Source organism: Danio rerio, chromosome 2 (genome assembly GCF_049306965.1).
Source record: "Danio rerio strain Tuebingen ecotype United States chromosome 2, GRCz12tu, whole genome shotgun sequence".
Classification (NCBI taxonomy): domain Eukaryota; kingdom Metazoa; phylum Chordata; class Actinopteri; order Cypriniformes; family Danionidae; genus Danio; species Danio rerio.
In genome coordinates, this window is record NC_133177.1 from 16,405,001 (window position 1) to 16,424,563 (window position 19,563).

The 19,563-nt window shown below is 37.0% G+C and overlaps 1 protein-coding gene and 1 long non-coding RNA gene across 4 annotated transcripts in view; both read left to right on the plus strand.

The window, feature by feature from the left end:
• cpdp (CPD photolyase) overlaps positions 1-15,149 on the plus strand; it is a 51,404-nt gene extending 36,255 nt beyond the window's left edge. For all 3 annotated transcript variants that reach the window (XM_073914288.1, XM_073914316.1, XM_073914317.1), the window contains exons 7-9: positions 7,035-7,107; positions 11,264-11,304; positions 14,658-15,149. In XM_073914288.1, coding sequence (XP_073770389.1) covers positions 7,035-7,107; positions 11,264-11,285 — 95 coding nt within the window. In that variant the 3' untranslated portion in view covers positions 11,286-11,304; positions 14,658-15,149. The remainder of the gene's footprint in view (positions 1-7,034; positions 7,108-11,263; positions 11,305-14,657) is intronic.
• A 962-nt stretch (positions 15,150-16,111) lies between these two features.
• Positions 16,112-18,868, plus strand: LOC103909867 (uncharacterized). Its single transcript, XR_659981.5, has 4 exons — positions 16,112-17,852; positions 17,945-18,027; positions 18,571-18,682; positions 18,760-18,868. It is a non-coding gene; the product is annotated as an uncharacterized lncRNA (long non-coding RNA).
• Positions 18,869-19,563: the final 695 nt, after the last annotated feature.

The following is a 19,563-nucleotide window of genomic DNA, read 5'->3' on the forward strand; positions in this document are numbered from 1 at the left end:
ACAGCAATCTAACTTTTAAAAACCATATATCCCATGTCACAAAAACTGCCTTCTTTCATCTGAGAAATATCGCTAAATTACGAAATATGCTATCCATCTCAAATGCAGAAAAGCTAGTCCATGCTTTTATGACTTCGAGACTGGATTACTGTAATGCTCTATTTGCTGGCTGCCCAGCATCCTCTATTAACAAACTTCAATTAGTTCAAAATGCAGCAGCCAGAGTTCTGACCAGGTCTAGAAAATATGATCATAAAACCCCAATTTTATCCTCTCTACACTGGCTGCCTGTTAAGTTTCGTACTGAATTTAAAATATTACTTCTCACCTATAAAGCTCTAAATAATCTAGCTCCTGTTTATCTAACCAACCTTCTGTCTCGCTACAAATCAACTCGCTCTTTAAGATCTCAAAATTCAGGGCTTCTGGTAGTACCTAGAATAGCAAAATCAAGTAAAGGAGGTCGAGCCTTCTCTTTCATGGCTCCTACACTCTGGAATAGCCTTCCTGATAACGTCCGAGGCTCAGACACACTCTCCCAGTTCAAAACTAGATTAAAGACCTATCTGTTTAGTAAAGCATACACTCAATGCATCACCTAGCGGGTTCCACACTGGCTTCTACATCTTGCTTATATACACTATGAACAGCAGCTACGCTAATTATTCTCTTTATTCTCTATTTTCACCTGGGGATACTCATCCCGAGGTCCTCAGATTATGCGGAGTCACTGATTGGATCCAAGACCAGCGACGTGATGATCCCAAGGATTCCATATCCGGGACCAGGCCATATCCTGAGCTGCTGCTGCGCTGATGGTCTTGGGGAGTGGAGAACATGAGTCTGGTTCCAGCGACGCTCCAGGGACAGACGAGTCTTCGCTGAGGCTATCTTCCAGCCTAAACCACGACGAATGAAGTTCTGCACAAGACTTTTGTCCAGCGGAGAAATTAAAATGGTCGTGCCCAACTGAGTCTGGTTCTCTCAAGGTTTTTTTTCTTCACTCCCATCAGGTGAAGTTTTTTTTCCCTCTCCGCTGTTGCCACTGCCTCGCATGGTTCAGGATTGGTAGAGCTACGCATCGATGAATTGGCTCTTCAGTGTTTGAACTCTCAGTAATGATTAAATCACACTGAACTGAGCTAAACTGAACTGAACTGAACTTAAACACTAAAACCTGAACCACACTGTTCCAGTTACTATGACCATTTATGTGAAGCTGCTTTGACACAATCTACATTGTAAAAGCGCTATACAAATAAAGCTGAATTGAATTGAATTGAATATGGGTGTTTTGATATTGTAAGATTTGAGACATTTCAGATATTTTTAAGCATCCACATGAACAATGCAAACATCTACATTCACACTCTATGAAGTGAGAGTGTGGGTGAAGCTAACTACTGCACTCCCTTCCCCTACTCTTCCCCCTCACCCAACTCACAGATAGGTCATCTTAACTCACACAGAATGGTCATCTTAAACTATGAATGTTCTGTATCAATGCAAGTGACTTTTTGCATCAAGTTTGATATCATAGGAAATGTCTCGACTGGTGCAATGTTCTCATTCCCTCAGAAATAGGCATAGGCAAGGCAAGTTTATTTATATAGCACATTTCATACACAGTGGCAATTCAAAGTGCTTTACATAAAAAAGAATAAAAGAAACAAGTAAAATAAAAATAAAAACAAATAATAAAAATGAGTAAAAAAAAACACAAAAACAGGTAAAATGTGATATAAAAGAATGAAGAAGAAGAGAAAAACAAAACAGTGCAATCTGTCCGACGCAGCACAGTGCTCATTCAATTAAGGCACAGCTAAACAGATGTGTTTTCAGTCTTGATTTGAATGTGCCTAATGTTGGAGCACATCTAATAATTTCTGGAAGCTGATTCCAGCAGCGGTGGGCATAGTGGCTAAAAGCTGATTCACCCTGCTTTGACTGAACTCTTGGAACTTCTAGTTTATATGATCCTAAAGATCTGAGTAATCTGTTGGGTTTGTATTCAGTGAGCATATCTGTAATGTATTTAGGTCCTAGGCCATTTAGTGATTTATAGACAAGTAATAATACTTTAAAGTCTATTCTGAATGTAACTGGCAGCCAGTGTAGAGACCTGAGGACAGGTGTGATGTGCTCTGATTTTCTGGTTCTTGTCAGAATTCTGGCTGCAGCATTCTGGATGAGCTGTAACTGTCTGACTGTCTTTTTAGGAAGACCAGTGAGGAGTCCATTACAGTAATCCACCCTGCTGCTGATAAAAGCATGAACAAGTTTCTCTAAGTCTTCACAGCAAACAAAGCATCTGATTCTTGCTATGTTTTTGAGATGATAGTATGCTGATTTACTGACTGCTTTGACATGACTGTTGAAACTCAGATCCGACTCCAGAGTCACACCAAGATTCTTGACCTTATTTTTTGTCGTTTGAACTTTAGAGCCAAGGTAAGCATTTACCTTGAAAACCTCATCACTGTTCCCAAACGCAATGACTTCAGTTTTCTCTTTGTTTAACTGAAGAAAGTTTTGGCACATCCAACTGTTAATTTTATCAATGCACTGGCAGAGGGTGTCAATAGGGCTGTAATCATTAGGCAGTAAGGCTAAGTAGATCTGAGGTTCATCAGCATAGCTGTGGTAGGAGATTTGTTTCTTTCTCATTATTTGGCTCAGGGGGATCATGTAAAGGTTGAACAGGAGAGGTGCCAGAATCGAGCCTTGTGGGACTCCACACATCATGGGTGTCCACCTCGATCTATGGTCATCTATACTGAAATGGTAACCTCTACCTTCAAGGTAAGATCTGAACCATTTGAGGACCGTGCCAGATAGCCCAACCCAGTTTTCCAGCCTATCCAGAAGTATGCTGTGATCGACAGTGTCAAATGCAGCACTGAGATCCAACAATACCAGCACTGTTATTTTACCTGAATCTGTATTTAGGCATATATCATTGATTATCTTTATAAGAGCGCTCTCTGTACTGTGATGTGCTCTGAAATAGAGGTCTGCATTCCCGCGGCAGTGGGAATTTTTCATTTTGCCAATGAAAGGGAGATTTGAGATTGGCCTGTAATTGCTCAATATGGTGTTATCCAGGTTGCTCTTCTTCAAGAGGGGTTTAACAACTGCAGTTTATAGTGAGTTTGGAAAAATCCCTGAAAGAAGTGAAGCATTTACCACTTTTAGAAGATCCATTCCTAAACAGGTAAACACCGTTTTGAAGAATGATGTGGGGAGCGTGTCAAGACTGCAGGTTGATGTTTTCATAATTTGCACAGTCTCTTCAAGATTTTACCACTAATTGCCATGAAATCAGACATAATGTCTGATTTCTTAAGTTGTGGTTGAGCTAGTTTGACTTTGACACGGCTTGGCTGATTGGATGAGCTGATTTCCTTTCTGATATTATTGATCTTATCAGTAAAGAAATGAGCAAACTCATTACATTTGCTTTCAGAGAGGAGCTCACTTGGAATCCGACTGGTGGGGTTTGTGAGTCTCTCTATCGTTGCAAAGAGTGTGCGAGCATTATTTAAGTTGCTGTTTATAAGTCTTGAAAAGAAAGTGTCTAGCAGTGTTTAGTTCCATATTAAAAGCATGAAGACTGTCTTTATAGATATTATAATTGACTACTAGTTTAGTTTTTCTCCACATACGCTCAGCTTTTCTGCACTGTCTTTTCATCATTTGTACTCTCGGTGACCTTGTCCAAGATCCCTTTTAACAGGAGCGACGTCATTTATGATAATCCTAATTTTAGAGTTAAACAAATCAAGGAGAGAATCAACAGAATCTGCAGATATACTTGGTGCTAGCCATATGGCCTTCATAAACTGCTCACTGGTGTTCTCATTTATGCATCTCTTTCTGACAGAGACAGATCTGTCTTTAAAAGCTGGAGTGATCAATATATCAAAGAAAATACAGAAATGATCAGATAGTGCAACATCCTTAACAACAGTCGATGAAATGTGTAAACCCTTAGTTATAAGTAGATCAAGGATGTGTCCACAATTGTGTTTGGGTCCTTGAACATGCTGAGTCAGATCAAAAGTGTTAAAAACAGTCATCAGTTCTTTTACAGCATTGACTTCTGGATTATCAATGTGAATAATAAAATCCCCAGCAATACTAAAATAATCAAATTCAGAGGTTACTATTGATAACAGCTCTGTAAAATCATCAATAAAAGCTAGAGAATATTTTGGAGGTCTGTAGATAATGATCAGTAAGATGCGTGGAGCACCTTTCAGTGCTATACTTAGATATTCAAAGGACAAATAGTCACCAAATGACACTTGTTTACACTCATAGACATTTTTAAACAGGGCAGTGATGCCTCCACCTCTCCTATTAACTCTGCAAACACTCAAAAAGTCAAAATTTAAAGGAGCTGCTTTATTCAGAACTGCTGCACTACAACTGTCATCTAGCCAAGTTTCATTTAAAAGCATAAAATCATTGACTAAAAGTGACTGATTGTTGAGTGATCTGATGTTTAAAAGTGCTAACTTAACAGTTTTAGCTGTTTTTTCTATAGAAGTCTCAGATCTACATTTAATAGACACCAGATTTGAATGATTTGCTATACAGCCTGATGAAGTCTTTGGTTTTCTATCACTTAACACAACAAATATCTGCTTATAGAAAGCCACAGACACACTGGGTTCCTGCTTGTTCTGAAAACATTTGATAAAGACACTGTTATCTAAGCAGGCCCCCGACACACATCACAGAGAGCTCTTGTGTTCACCAGCTGAAGATGGGGCGTTGTTGTTTGGGCCCTGGCGGTGTGGCAAAAATTGGAGGGCTCTTCCAGGTGGGCTCATAGGTGGTTGTGGAGCAGGCCGCTTTTTGGTTGGTAACTGGGTGCTTGCAGCAATGGAGTGTGAAAGTTTAGTTCCAGCATACACCAGTTCCTCCATCTTTTTTGAAAAACCCAAGAGTGGTGAACATTGTAACAATGAGAATGTGTCCGGTGACAGAGGCTGTGGGTCTGAAAATTCTGTCAGCAGAAATATGTTTTCCTGAGGATCATTTTTGAGTGACGAGACTTGATGCTGTTCTGATGTGTCACAGTCTGTGTTGAGCAGAGGGCAATTGATTGTGTTTCTATCAATGTTGGGTGTTTTGGCTGCTTGGCATTATCACTGTCCTTGGGTGATTCGTCAGCCACAAGTCCACTCAGGAACTGATTTGAGGTCCTGTGGTCATCCGGACATTTGCTAGGTGTGTGTGTGCAATTAAGTTCAGTGGCATACACAGCTGATGGATGATTGAGGGAGAAAAAAATATTGTCCTTTAGCACATTTGCACCAAGTTTGTTTGGATGAAGGCCGTCTGATGTAAACAGTTGTTATTGGTTCCAGAAGAGATTGAAATTGTCAATGAAATTTAGTCCTTTCTTGTTACATGTATTCTGTAGCCATACATTTAGACCAAGAAGCCGTGAAAACATATTTGTCCCTCTTGCAGGGAGTGGTCCACTTATGAACGGCTGAACCTTTAATCTTTCAACTGTTTCCAAAAGCTCACATCTTTCTTGAGCAGTTCTGACTGTTCCTTCCGAATATCATTCTTCCCCACATGGATGATAATCCGTTTTGCAGTCTTGTGCTTTTTCAGAATTTCCTCAAGTTTTTTGTTTACATCAAAAACTGTTGCATGAGGAAAGCAGTATGTCATTGTAGATCTGCTCCTGAAATTCTTGATTATTGAATCTCCTACGACTAGTGTTCTTATCTCAGGTGTGATCGGAGCAGAATGCAGCTGTCTAGTCGGCCTTGAGCCTCTGTTCCATGCAGAATTAGTTGCTGAATCAGGCTATCTCTGTCTGACTGCATTTGGGGATTCTTCACCCATATTACTCAAAACTTCATATCTGTTCTGAAGCTGTATTTGAGTCCTATCTGTATTTGGGGTAGAAGACGCTAATGCGGCAGTGTATGATCTGACCCCGCGAGTACCCTTTGGTCTCGCACCTTGTTTATGCCAATGCTCATTTTCAACAGTTTTATTCTGTTTTTCTGTGCTCAAAACAGTAGCAGGAACAGATGTATGGGACTCACCGGCTGTGTGCTGAGAGGATCCACAATGAAGTTTGTGGCAGTTTGTACAACAGTGAGAATCTGAATTAATCTGATCCAGAGGCATTTTTACAGCCGTGTTTTCCCGTCTCCGAAATGTAAGCAGCTGGTAGCGGGAGGATTGTTCAGACGGTAATTCCCCTCTTGTTAGTAAAGCTATATTCCAGAAAGTTTGTTGAATCAATGCTGATCTTCAAGCTGTGTTGTTTAAGCACTGTGCTGATAGGCTCAAGTTAAAATTAGGGTATAAGATATAAAAGCAAGAGTGCGTAGAGTGCGCATAATCAAAATAATAGATACACAACTTCAGGTATCTTTTGAACCACTTCTGAAAGTGTGCCTTTCCCTAGGGGGCTTCTATTCAAATTACCGTTGTAATTTGTAATTTGTAATTGTAAAAAATAGCCACACATGTGTATCAGTAAATTTGTACTTGCAGAGCAACTTTGCAAATGTGTATCAGTAAATTTCTACTTGCAAAGCAAATTTGCAAATGAGTAGGTATTTTTTGTCTCCAACAAACACAACGCAACATTTACACATGCACAAATCCTTCAGTACAGGTGCACAAATCCCATCTGACGAATCACAAATGGAGAAACTCATCTGCTCATGTTCTTTGCTACTATTGTTGCAGTGAATATGGTGCAAAACACATTCACACACCTGCATCCAGAATTGTGAAGTCACGACTTGTGTATCTGCCAACCAAAATGTGGGTTCTCAGAGAAATTCAGCCAATAGGAGATGGGGCGTGACGTCACCGCTCTAGCGCTGCAGAGGCTGAACTTCGAAACCGAAACCCCCTTTGCGAGATTCGCCACATCTATACCCGATTTGCGTTCAAAAATGCCTGCTTAATTATTTCATAGTAGGAGCAAACATGCCTTAAGGAAAGGAGTACATTTGAAACTTTAGTAACCATAAAATGTACGCCAGGTGGATGCCTTTCTACTCCAGGAAGCCGCAGCATACGGCCTGAAGGAGGAAGAGGACGCGGTCAGTTTGAAATGTGAGTATTAAACCAAAGACAGTTCCTTGTGTTAAACTTGTATTTGTTGAGCTACTGTACAGTGCACTGTAGAATTGCTGAGGGTGTAAAGAGGCTTTAAATTATTGTCTATTTTATTTCGCTGTAAATGTTGATTATGTAATGTTACGGTCTTCAGTCAGCACATATAAAGTAACGTTTCAAAAGTAAAAAAGATTATTGTCAAATGTCTGACAGAAAAATGTGAAGTATTGCAGATCACAAGACTAAACAGACATCACAGTGAGTGATGTATTTGTGCAGATGTAGAATCTGCTGTCCATTGACTGTTGCCAATACTGTTTAAAGGGCCATGAAACCCCTTCGTTTCAGCAGGGTGTTTTCACGCCTCTACTTTGGAAAAAGTCAGAAAAGTGGGCGTGTCCAACTCTGTTTAGGGGGGAGTGTCGGAGGAAGAAAAGAGGCTTGGTGTGGGAGTGTCTATTTGGGCGCGCTGAATTTCAGAGTCAAAATACACACACACTAACACACACACACAGGAGAAAGTGATGGTGTTTACATGGACATCTGTAGTCGAATTATTTGCCAAATTATTAAATGGTGGACTTTAACTGCAGTTTGGCTCTTTCATTCAGGGAATTCATTCATGTCCCTCGCGACAAACGAGATATTTGGTTCAAGGAACTGCTGTAAGCATGTATTTTCATGCAATGTTTGATACTGCACGGCGAATGAGAGAAAAAAAAACTCAGCATTTCCCGGAAACTTAGATGCACTCGGCAGGTAGCGTCAGAAAGCCGCGTGTGTTATTCCGGTCACAAAATCCTACACGAGGTTATAGTTTGGTTGTAGTGCTAACTTGTTTACACTCGCAGGGGTGATAGCGTTCCGGCACCACGCCGGATTTCCGGCGTACTGTGGCTGCGGGGAAAAAAAAAATCAGGTTCACGGATATTGATCTGTCATTTCTCTAGATTCACAGAATTCACTCACTGCTGAAAGCGCCGGATTGGTTTTATTAAGTGCCATTTTGTGTGCTCGTGAATCCTCTTTTGAGTGTAGACGCCATGTAAATAAAAGATTAATTGTGTAATTTAGAGAGCTTTATAAATTATAACGGATCTTTGTGAGATCTCTATGAACTAAGATTAGTGACGCTTTTTAGTGATAATAAGAGGAGCGTGCTTTGCACTTTCCAGGCTATAATCCATTCAGAATTTGTATGAAACTTTCGTTTTCGGCACATATACGCTGATATGTTTTGGGAATGACATCTGCATATTTACGCTGGGTTTATTCTCGAAATAACGGTGAAGCAATTAATAGACGGGACAAAAATATATTTCCCCCTTCTCCTTAAACAATAGTGTTTCAGCTATGAAATAGTTCAGTTTTGTATGTAGCCTAATGTCAAAGTGTTTATATTTAGTTTAGTTTTTTATTCAGCTTATTTAGAAAAACGTTTGGAGCATTTTAAAAATAAGTTGTTTTTTTTAACGAACAGCGCCCAGCGGAAGACCATCATTGTCTGTTTGATCAGTTTGCCTCCTCAGATCATCACGACTTGCCTAAAATAAAAGATATAAAACAGTTCAAGTATAAAACAATGGTAGCTTAAACGTTAAAGAATGTGTGCTATTAGGCGCATAGTTTGCTTATAAAAAGCTTGCAGGACATCGAGGCGCCAGAGCAATCACTTGCATTTTTTTCAGTGGGAGCAATTTAAAGTTATCCGTCATTTTTGCTCACAAAGTACGAGTAATACATCAAAAAACGTTACAGCGTTTTTATAAAATAAAGAAAACCAAAATTATGCGCTTTCTGTCGTCTGGTTTTTGAACTGGAGCGCTTAACAAAATGAAGCAAAATGTATATGCCTCACAGACATAATAAATATATTTATAGAAAGCTTTAAATTATTACTTGACGAAATAAAACAAATTGAAAACAAAAAAACTCCTTCATGTAATCCGTAAAGATGAATTTCTAAAGGCGAGTCCAAGAGGAGATTGCCAGTCAGGATCTTTGCGACACTGACTCAGAATAAGTTTATTAATAAATAATTAAGAATAAGATATGTCCTTACTCTTTCCTCGACACATTCATTGTTATTTGTTTTTGCCGGTGCTTGGGGCGAGTTTTAGCTTATTGTGTGCGCTTGAACGCGGATTCACAGTAGCAGTTTTAACATGGAGTGACACGACATCTGACGTACAGATGACACTGGCACATGCCACTGAGTGTAGTGACACTTCCGGTGGCACGTCCGGTTTTCCACTGTCATGTGTCACTCGCTAGTGGCATGTGTAGTGACCTGTGTCACTCAGTGTCGCGCTGCATGTCACTGCAGTGACATCGACACCCGGCGAAGCTTATGACATTAACACGAGCAAAACTATATTTAATCATTCCGCGACTTTTAACCTAATTTATCGCGTCGCAAGTTAGTTTATTTGCTGAGCTACTCCACGATGTTTTAATTTAAACGCATTTATTTTATGTATTCATAGTCATACTTCCGTACGTAATATAGTCATTTGACAGTACATGTCAGTCAAATTTATTGAGGCATGCTTATGTATGGTAGGGGTTACACTTATCTGTTGTACTGTATATTATTGCATCCTGGCAGTTCCTTTGTTCCCTACAATATGGACTTCTCTGTTTTTAATTCATTCATTTATTTTATTATTTAACTTATTTTCATTTTAAGGTATTTTAAATAATATCCTTTAAAAAGTTATAATAAAATGCATGTTGAAAACTCATAACATATATGCATGTAAGATAACAGGTGTCATTTGCCTAATGATTTTTAAATATTAAAGCAAAGAGACTTATAAGATTAATGTGCTTATAACGTGCTTATACTGACACCTACTGGCAAATGTCACAAGATCACTGACACTGGCATGTGTCACTGACATTACTGGCATGTCTAAAAAGAGCCACTTGACAATAATGATGATCAGGGTTACACATAGGCTGTTAATATATTTGGGCCCAGGGGCCCACAAGTTATGTGTTAAAAGTGCGTTGCATACATAGTACCCCCACCCCTACTCACCTCAGGGGCAAGGAAAAAAAGTTCAGGCTCAGGAATTTTTTCCACTATCAGCCCTGCACTCGGTGCAAACAAGTTTGCAAAGTTTGTTCGATACGAATAAAATACGAACTGAATAAACAAAGAGCACTGGTCGCTCACTTACCAAATCTGTAGAGACAGGACAATCCACAGCAACTAGAGCCGCGTCTTTATTAAGAGAAGACTACAAGCAAATCTGGATCTCAGCGTTTGCAGATGAGAACACCTCTTAGGTAAACAATGTGACTCCTTAGACACTTAAGTTATTGTTGTCGAGCGTCGCGTACACTGTTAATCCACACGTGAGTCTGAGCTCTCACAGAGAGAAAATGAAAACAAAACTTAACTGCAGCAAACTATAAAAGCAACACTTCACGCTTGTTTTGCCAACACAACGTGGCGTCTCTGTCATCTAAACACTGTGACAGTAATGAATATTAATGTTGCACACGCAACAATGATTAAAGTTGCACAATAGAGCGCGCTGATTGGTTTGAATCAAGCTTTACTCATGCATTAATGCAGCAGGCTGTAAGACGTAGTAAGACACACTCTGGCACAGACATCCAGTCTGCATGCTGGAATACAACGATATTATGTCATGACCGTGACGCAGCTTCAAAAATTCGTTTCAAACTGGAAGTACGAATTTGCTTGAAATAACGCAAAAACAACCAATTTACACTTTTTAGTGAAATATAGGTGTCCTAATAGTGTTTTTAGCAGTGTGGGACACATATATGACTGTCAACAGCTCAAAAAATGTGTTTTGGTGTTTCGTGACCCTTTAAATTAGATACATGTAATCTTAATAAATTAGAATAAAGGGTCATTTGTTTAATCTGTGCATCAGTATAGTTGATCAATTGAGGAAGGTTTGTGTTACATTAGCAACTACTCCAACATGTTACTTGAGCAAGTGAATCACAGAGGTGATTTATTCTAGTCTCTGTTACAGGGAGGCTTTTATTGAGTACAGTACAGAAATAAAAAAAAACATTTTAAATTTGCTATTTATTGTTAGTTATTGTGTTTTCAAACAGTGTTTACATCAGCTTTCTGATTGCTGGTGTTTGTGTGCTTTTTCTGCAGAGCTGAATCAATGACATCCTGAAAGCAGCAGTACAGTTAAGGTACGTTTTCATTGCTTCTTTTTATAAAACCACTTATAGTTGTACAGTTTGATGTTAGTTTAAATATAACTATGTTAGTGATCAGTATTCATAGCTACACTGTTAAAAATTGTCCCGTTAAAAAACAGTAAAATACTGGCAGCTGCAGTTGCCAGCAATGTACTGTTATTTTACAGTATGTTGCTGTAAAAATACATGGACTACATTGATTTACACAATTCTCAAGTGAACTCATTTTGCTCACTGAAAGCAACTGCCTCAACTTGGTCAACTGCTGAATGAGTTTATGAAGTAATGTGCTATATATGCTTGAAGCATACTTATAATGATAACTTATTTTAGTTAATTAGAAAAGTTTGGTTTAACTCTAATGTCTTATTTTTCACAACAGCACACATACATGTAAATCTGGAATCACCAGAGAGATTCTGACTGCATCAGCAACTAAACAGCTGATGTTTTTAAATAGAGAAACATGCAGAATAACATCAGCAGCTCATTGTTCATCTTTAACTCATACACTGGCTCTACTCTCCTCCACAACGGTGACAGACAGAAGAAATTAGCTTCAGGTTTTACAGTAAAATACTGTTTTTTCCTTGATTTAACGGTAATCTACTGGCAGCTGTGGTTGCCAGCAATCTACTGTTTTTTTACAGTCTATTTCCGTAGTGTAAATTAACAGTATATTACTGTTAAAATACATTTTACACTGTGTTTTTACCTCTCACACCTTTAACCCTTTAAACACCAGAGCATATACTTCAGTTTTAATTGAAGTGTCCACACTACTGAGTGTTCAAGAAACATGGAGCAAAGCTGAAGTAAATTCATTAATTAACTGACTAATTAAATGATAATTGAGGATTAACAATGAACAAATGAAGAAATACTGAAGGGAAAAAACAAGAACAGAACATACAAAACTTTAGTCACAGCTTTATAATGAAATAACCTGAAGAACAACAAATGATTAAATCATTTAAATGATCAGCGGATGAATAAACAACTCTACAAACATCATCACCAGCTACACTTATTACTTAATACATGCATTTTTGTATAACATTTACTAAAGTTCTTCTTGAGAAAAAGTTAAAGTTTTACGTCACCGTCATGGAGAACAGAGTTTGCTTTAGTTGGGCTCTTAGCCCTGTCATTTTGAACATTTATATATCTTGGCTGCTGCAATTGTTAAGAACTTTGTTTAAAAAGCTCTTTTGTTGTGGCAAGCCAGCCAAAAACCTAAATAAGATCTGGTGATGTTCATGTTGCTATTAAATGGCAGAGTCTGTTCTCATTTAGTATAATAAAATTTACTGCTCCTATTCAATGTTAAATCTATTGTTTTACATTATATGTCTATATATGGCAATGATTTCTGGAAGTTTTTAAGAATCTCTTGGACAATAACACTGCTCTATGGTGTCAATCGCACTCAAAGAGACATCAATAATCAGCATATGAACCTCAATAATGGTGACAACAAATTTAACTAAATTAACAGTTTAACTCACCAACTGAAAGTCTAAACATAAACAACAGCAGAATCAAACACAAATAAAGAAAACTGTTAGACCATTATACAACATTTATTTATACCGCAATGCATGCTGGGATATTTGTATTGTGCCACTCCCAGCATGCATTGCAGCATGAAACATTTGAGATGTTACCATTGTTGAGATACAAGGTCAGATTCATGAGGTCTGAGTGTGTATTTGTCATAACTGAACTGTTTTTGTATGTTATTTCTTAACTGTTAAGTAATTACGGAGGTATCTTTTCTGTTTCCACTTCTCATTAATTAAATTAATATCTGCAACTAAGCATAAAATCTATTGCATGAGGCCCTTCTTCCAGATTTATAATAAAACATTTATCAGAACAAATTTCAGACAAATAGATTTCTCTATTTATTGACTTCCCAACTGTATTGCTATAGTACAAACGTTTTGTAAACTCTGTATTACAGCAGTTGAAAAGTCTTATTAAATGAGTTCAAGGGTGAAGAGCCCAACTAAACCAGCCCCTCACTCCATTACGGTGACACAAAAAACACCTTAATTTCTGTTGGATCTCAATGAGAATAGTATGGAAGTCAAATCAGTCAGTAATAAGTGTGTCTGCTGTTGTTTGTGGAGTTGTTTAATGATCCTCTGCTGAGACTGAAGCTGTTTTATTTTATTTGATTTTATTTAATGTTGTAACTCAAGTCACTGTTTGTGTTTCTTGTTTATTTTCTTCAGTAATTGTAATTATTAACAGCAGGTGTTCATCAGTGTCTGAATTCACTCATTAGTGTTCATTAAAACTGTCAGGTGAACTATATTAGTTAACTAGTGTATGGAATAGTGAACAAGGACACAAAGCGTGATTTCAAACACAGACTTCAAAACATCGAATCTGAACTCTGTTAGCTCACAGTTTTCTGCAGTTGGTTACTTTCTCAAAAACAAAAATGTTACCCAGAAAGCACTGTTTTTAACAGAATATTACTGTTTTAGTGAAAAAACATTATTTTACTGTAGAATCTGACCGTTTTTTAACAGCAATTTTTTACAGTGTAGGATAACAATTCTTGTTTTACAAAATGTAACGTGGCTAGCTTGCCCTAATGTCAAGTTTGCTATTCCGTCTTATCACATAATACGATTAAACTATTTAATTCATAGGCTATATTTATTTTAGAAAAAAGGCAGACCAGGGTGCTTCCAATGCATTGAGGTGAAGTTGGTTTTATAGTTGCACATTCTGACCTTTTCCTTAATAATATAATTTCAGAAAAAGATTTTCAAATTCTATATAGGGAAATCATATTAGCAGCCAATGACTATCAAAATACAGCACTGTCCACAGTCAATTAAATATTAGTGCTAATGTTGTTTAAAGTCAATCAGACCAAATATTTAAAGTACCATGGTAAACAATATAGGGACCATTAAAATGTTTAAATGTGCAAATATAAAACCAACTTTACCTTAATAACTAATGCTACCCTGTTTTATGATTCATTTTACACTCCAAAAAAATGTATGTTTACTTAACATTTTAGCCAAGTATGCATTGCTAGTAATGATAAATGTGGACAATTAACTAAGTAAATCTACTTGAAGTCACTAGACAATGCATCTTATTTTCTTACATTTCTCTTAAACAATGGAAAGGCATACAATATTTAAAGTATTATCATTATTTATTGAAAACAAACAGAAACATAATTATATTATTAAAAGAATGAATATGAGTAATCATGACAAATAAATTCAAGTCAACAACACATGAAACCAAGCTTTATTCTAACAGAGATGTATTACAGACAGAAGCCCATGTTTTGCTGTATCTCCACACAGCTGGGCCAGTTCTGCAGATGATCAGAGGGACTTCGCCATCATCACATCCCTCACTGCTGCAGTCAGACTGAAAAAGAACGGTGATGCATGGCAGTCCATGCCCGAGATACTGATGATGAAGAGACCACAGCAACATTTGGTCCAGATGAGGACACAAGGGCAGATGGACTGATGCAGGGTATTGTTCAATTCACTACAGGAGAACAGGAGTGGCCAAACTCAGTCCAGAACTGCTGCTGTCTTGCAGAGTTTAGTTGAAGTTGACTCTAAACTCTACAGGACACCAGCCGTCCAGAACTGAGTTTGGGCACCCCTGCATTACAGCATTTCCAGGATGCTGCTGTGGACTTCTTTACCCTCACCACACACACCAATCTGCAGATATTTCAGATCATACAAAACATAAAAAACATTTAAAAAACAAAGTCATTTTACTGCACAATGTGACATTTGATTTATGTAGTGTTAGTAATAAAATTATCCTACCTCTTATTTTGGATTCTTTTTTCCTCAAATATGTTAGTTCCCTTGTCTACAGGTCAAGCTCCATCACAACAGCTCTGCAGAAAAAGCACACACAAACACCAGCAATCAGAAAGCTGATGTAATCACTGTTTGACAATAAAATAATAATAAAAACTAATAATAAATAGCAAATGTAAAAGATGCTTTCTTAATTTCTGTACTGTACTCAATAAAAGCCTCCCTGTAACGTTGAGACTAGAATAAATCACCTCTGTGATCAGGCCCGGCTCCAGCTTGGAACTTTAGGGTGGGCCAAGTGACATTTTGGGTGGGCCAACAAAAATAAACAAATGATATATATATTTATATATACAATTATTTTAAAGGTAATAAAATAATTTATAGTATTCTCTGTCATTTTAATAAAGCAAACTAACTTTTATTTTAAAACTATTATTTGAACTGCAGATTATATTTATGTCAGTGTTTGCTTGCTTAAGTATGGAAGCCCGTTCCCGCCACTGAATGAAAAAAAAAAAAAAAAAAATTATAAAAAAAAAATATAATAATATAAAAAAATTTTAAAAAGTCAGAATTCTGAGTTATTAAGTCACAATTCCGAGTTATTAAGTCAGAATTCTGAGTTATTAAGTCAGAATTCTGAGTTATAAAGTCGCAGTTCTGAGTTATTAAGTCACAATTCTGAGTTATTAAGTCGCAATTCTGAGTTATACAGTCACAATTCTGAGTTATTAAGTCAGAAATCCGAGTTATAAAGTCAGAATTCCGAGTTATTAAGTCAGAATTCTGTGTTATAAAGTCAGAATTCCGAGTTATTAAGTCAGAATTCTGAGTTATAAAGTCAGAATTCTGAGTTATTAAGTCGCAATTCCGAGATATTAAGTCAGAATTCCGAGTTATAAAGTCAGAATTCTGAGTTATAAAGTCGCAGTTCTGAGTTATTAAGTCAGAATTCTGAGTTATTAAGTCGCAATTCCGAGTTATTAAGTCAGAATTCCGAGTTATAAAGTCAGAATTCTGAGTTATAAAGTCACAATTCTGAGTTCAGTTGTGGCGGAGACGCAATAAAACAGACGAGGCCGACGTGGCACGTTTTATAAACCAACAGCTACAGACATCGGGACGACAACATGGATATAAAGTCACAGTTCTGAGTTATAAAGTCACAATTCTGAGTTATTAAGTCAGAAATCCGAGTTATAAAGTCAGAATTCCGAGTTATTAAGTCAGAATTCTGAGTTATAAAGTCAGAATTCCGAGTTATTAAGTCAGAATTCTGAGTTATAAAGTCAGAATTCTGAGTTATTAAGTCGCAATTCCGAGATATTAAGTCAGAATTCCGAGTTATAAAGTCAGAATTCTGAGTTATAAAGTCGCAGTTCTGAGTTATTAAGTCAGAATTCTGAGTTATAAAGTCAGAATTCTGAGTTATTAAGTCGCAATTCCGAGTTATTAAGTCAGAATTCCTAGTTATAAAGTCAGAATTCTGAGTTATAAAGTCACAATTCTGAGTTCAGTTGTGGCGGAGACGCAATAAAACAGACGAGGCCGACGTGGCACGTTTTATAAACCAACAGCTACAGACATCGGGACGACAACATGGATATCGTTGGATGCACCAGAAATGTTGGCTGTCTGGCATTATTACAGAGAAGCTGTCCGTCATTTGATGCGGCTGTTAGATGGACAGGGAGTTGACCGGCGCGCTCACGGTCGTCTGCGGCGACGCATGTATAACAGCCGCGGACCAAACTATGTTTGGCATATTGACGGATACGACAAGTTGAAACCTTACGGAATATGCATAAACGGATGCATTGATGGGTTTTCCAGAAAAATGATCTGGCTTGAAGCATACAAAACGAACAATGACCCACGAGTAATTGCGGGTTATTTCATACAAGCTGTTGCTGAGAATAACGGATTTCCACATAGAATTCGCATTGACCATGGAACTGAAAATACGCATTTAGCAGATATGCAGACATTCTTCAGAGGCACTGCTTGTGCCGAATCTGTTACTCTTGGTCCAAGCACGGGGAACCAGAGAATTGAACGATGGTGGTCCACTTTGAGAAGTCAGTGCATACAATTTTGGATGGATCATTTTGAACAGCTAAAAGAAGATGGGCACTTTGTTGATAGTTTCATTGATAAATCTCTCATCCAGTTTTGTTTTCAGCATTCTATACAGGTAACATTTGGTTTACTGTAGTTTATTTAATCATAAAAACAATATTGCCGTTAAAGATTAACTTAATATTTACATAGCCTACAATATGCAGTTTACAGTGTGTTTATTAATTTAATTTTGTTGCTTTTTTTTTTATAAAGGAAAAGCTTGATGAAATAGTCAGTGCCTGGAATTGCCACAGGATACGGCCAACTCACAATCCACGTGCTCCCAGTGGTCGACCTTCAATAATGTTTGCTGTTCCCAGCTTATATGGAGTGCAGAATTTCTTGCATCCAATTGAACAAACAAAGCTGAGTATTTGCAAAGAGGAGTGTTTAGTTAAAGACTACCCTTGTGATGAGGATGTCTTTCAACTGTGCGTAGAACTGATGGATGAACATAACCTTGCATTGTCAGATGATGTTTATGAAATTACAGACCTTTACCTTAAGCTTCCTGAACTAATCCTTGAAGGACTGGACTTGGGTGACTAGATGCACCATTGAGATCTTATCTGCAACTTTCACTAGAAGGTAAAGGTATTGTACACACACACACACACACACACACAATATTATGTCTGAGCATTATTTGAAACACTTCTATTGTGCTTTTTTCATGCAAGTCTCAAAAGAACTCTTTGAGGTTAAAATCTCTGCAATTCCCACTTTACTTTCACTGTGCTGTGTCTGTCTATCAAGATAACAGGTGAGCAGGAGTTATATTTCACTTTATTATTATTTGGCTTTAAACATGAATATGTTAATGAATTTTGTTACCATTATTCCCCAGACTCAAAAAGTCATTACATCTTTAATTATGTAACTGATAACAAGCCAGTTGTCTAAATGCCATATTGTATAATTTAAGGGCATAATATTTAAATTGGGATTGCCACTGACATGTCATATTTTTATATGAAAAAAAATCTATAAACAAAACATTAACACAATGCCATTATTGATACAACTGGAATTGTATTTTTTATGCATCACATTTGTTTTACAACTTAGCTGCATTTAACAGACATGTCAAATAACATTGCTTTTTTCATGTACTGGGGCACATAAACAGCATGCAAAATGCTCACAGCAAACAAAGAATAATTTAAAAACATGAATTCTTCGTTACTAATGAATGAGTAAATGAATGAATGACACATCTGATGTATCTTCTGTGCCACTGTGGCAATCGAAGGATGGATTTTATTGATGCTGATTGCATTTGATTAGTAACAGCCCTGTCTTCTAGGGTTATGGGATTAATGTACCTTTACTCTACATACTATAATGGAACAACTGTTACATCCCATCATTTTCATACACGCTTCAGGATCCCTTGTCTGTCAGACACAGTGCTCAAGGTACAGTAAATAACCTGTAATATAATTCTTTGTTTATGATGATACACAATCAAAGTGATGTTGCTTTGTGTTTTCAGAAGGAATGAATAATTTGTTCCAGACCATCCCATCCTTATGTGCAAAAGAAGGCCAGCAAACTTAGGTAGATGAGATAAGAATAAAAGTGCATAAAGATGCACTTCACACAAAAAAAAAAAAAACTTTTTTTATGACTACTTTTTTAAATGACATCTTTCCCAACTACAGCAATGCACATTTTTGCATGATTTTGAACACTTTTGTGATGCTCTATTAATACTTTTAGACCTAACCTGAATGCAATAGAAACAGGAAGTGAGTTTTAGAAGTCTTTTGTTACTCAAAAGTAAAATAATTTCGTTTAAACTGTAAAGCAATAATACTGAAACTTTTCAAAATGTATAGAATTTTCATTTGTTTCACCTTAGGAATATAAAGGGGAGGTATATTTAAAATATAAACTAAAGGGTTTAAATGGTAAACTGTCTGTATTTTGTGTTATACCTGAAATAAAGAACTGAATTTGTAATGGTATTTTTATTATTAAATATTCAACTTTGTAGTAGTACATTTTTGCTTCAAACAAATGCTCGAACAGTATTCCCAATGTTTTTCCTATACATGCTTAACGCACCTGTAATCATTTTAACATGGTACACCGGCTGTCAGTTTTTGTGCACCACTACAGAGCTTTAAGTGAAATTGATTTTAAAAGTTCAATTTTTTTTTGACTTTGATGTGCAATTTATTTGTTGGCCAATAAAAAATGCAATGCTGAAATGCAAACAATTTATATGGGCTGAATATAAACAAAAAAGTAAATTTAGTTATGTTTTACTTAATTTGTTTGTTTAAATTCAGCC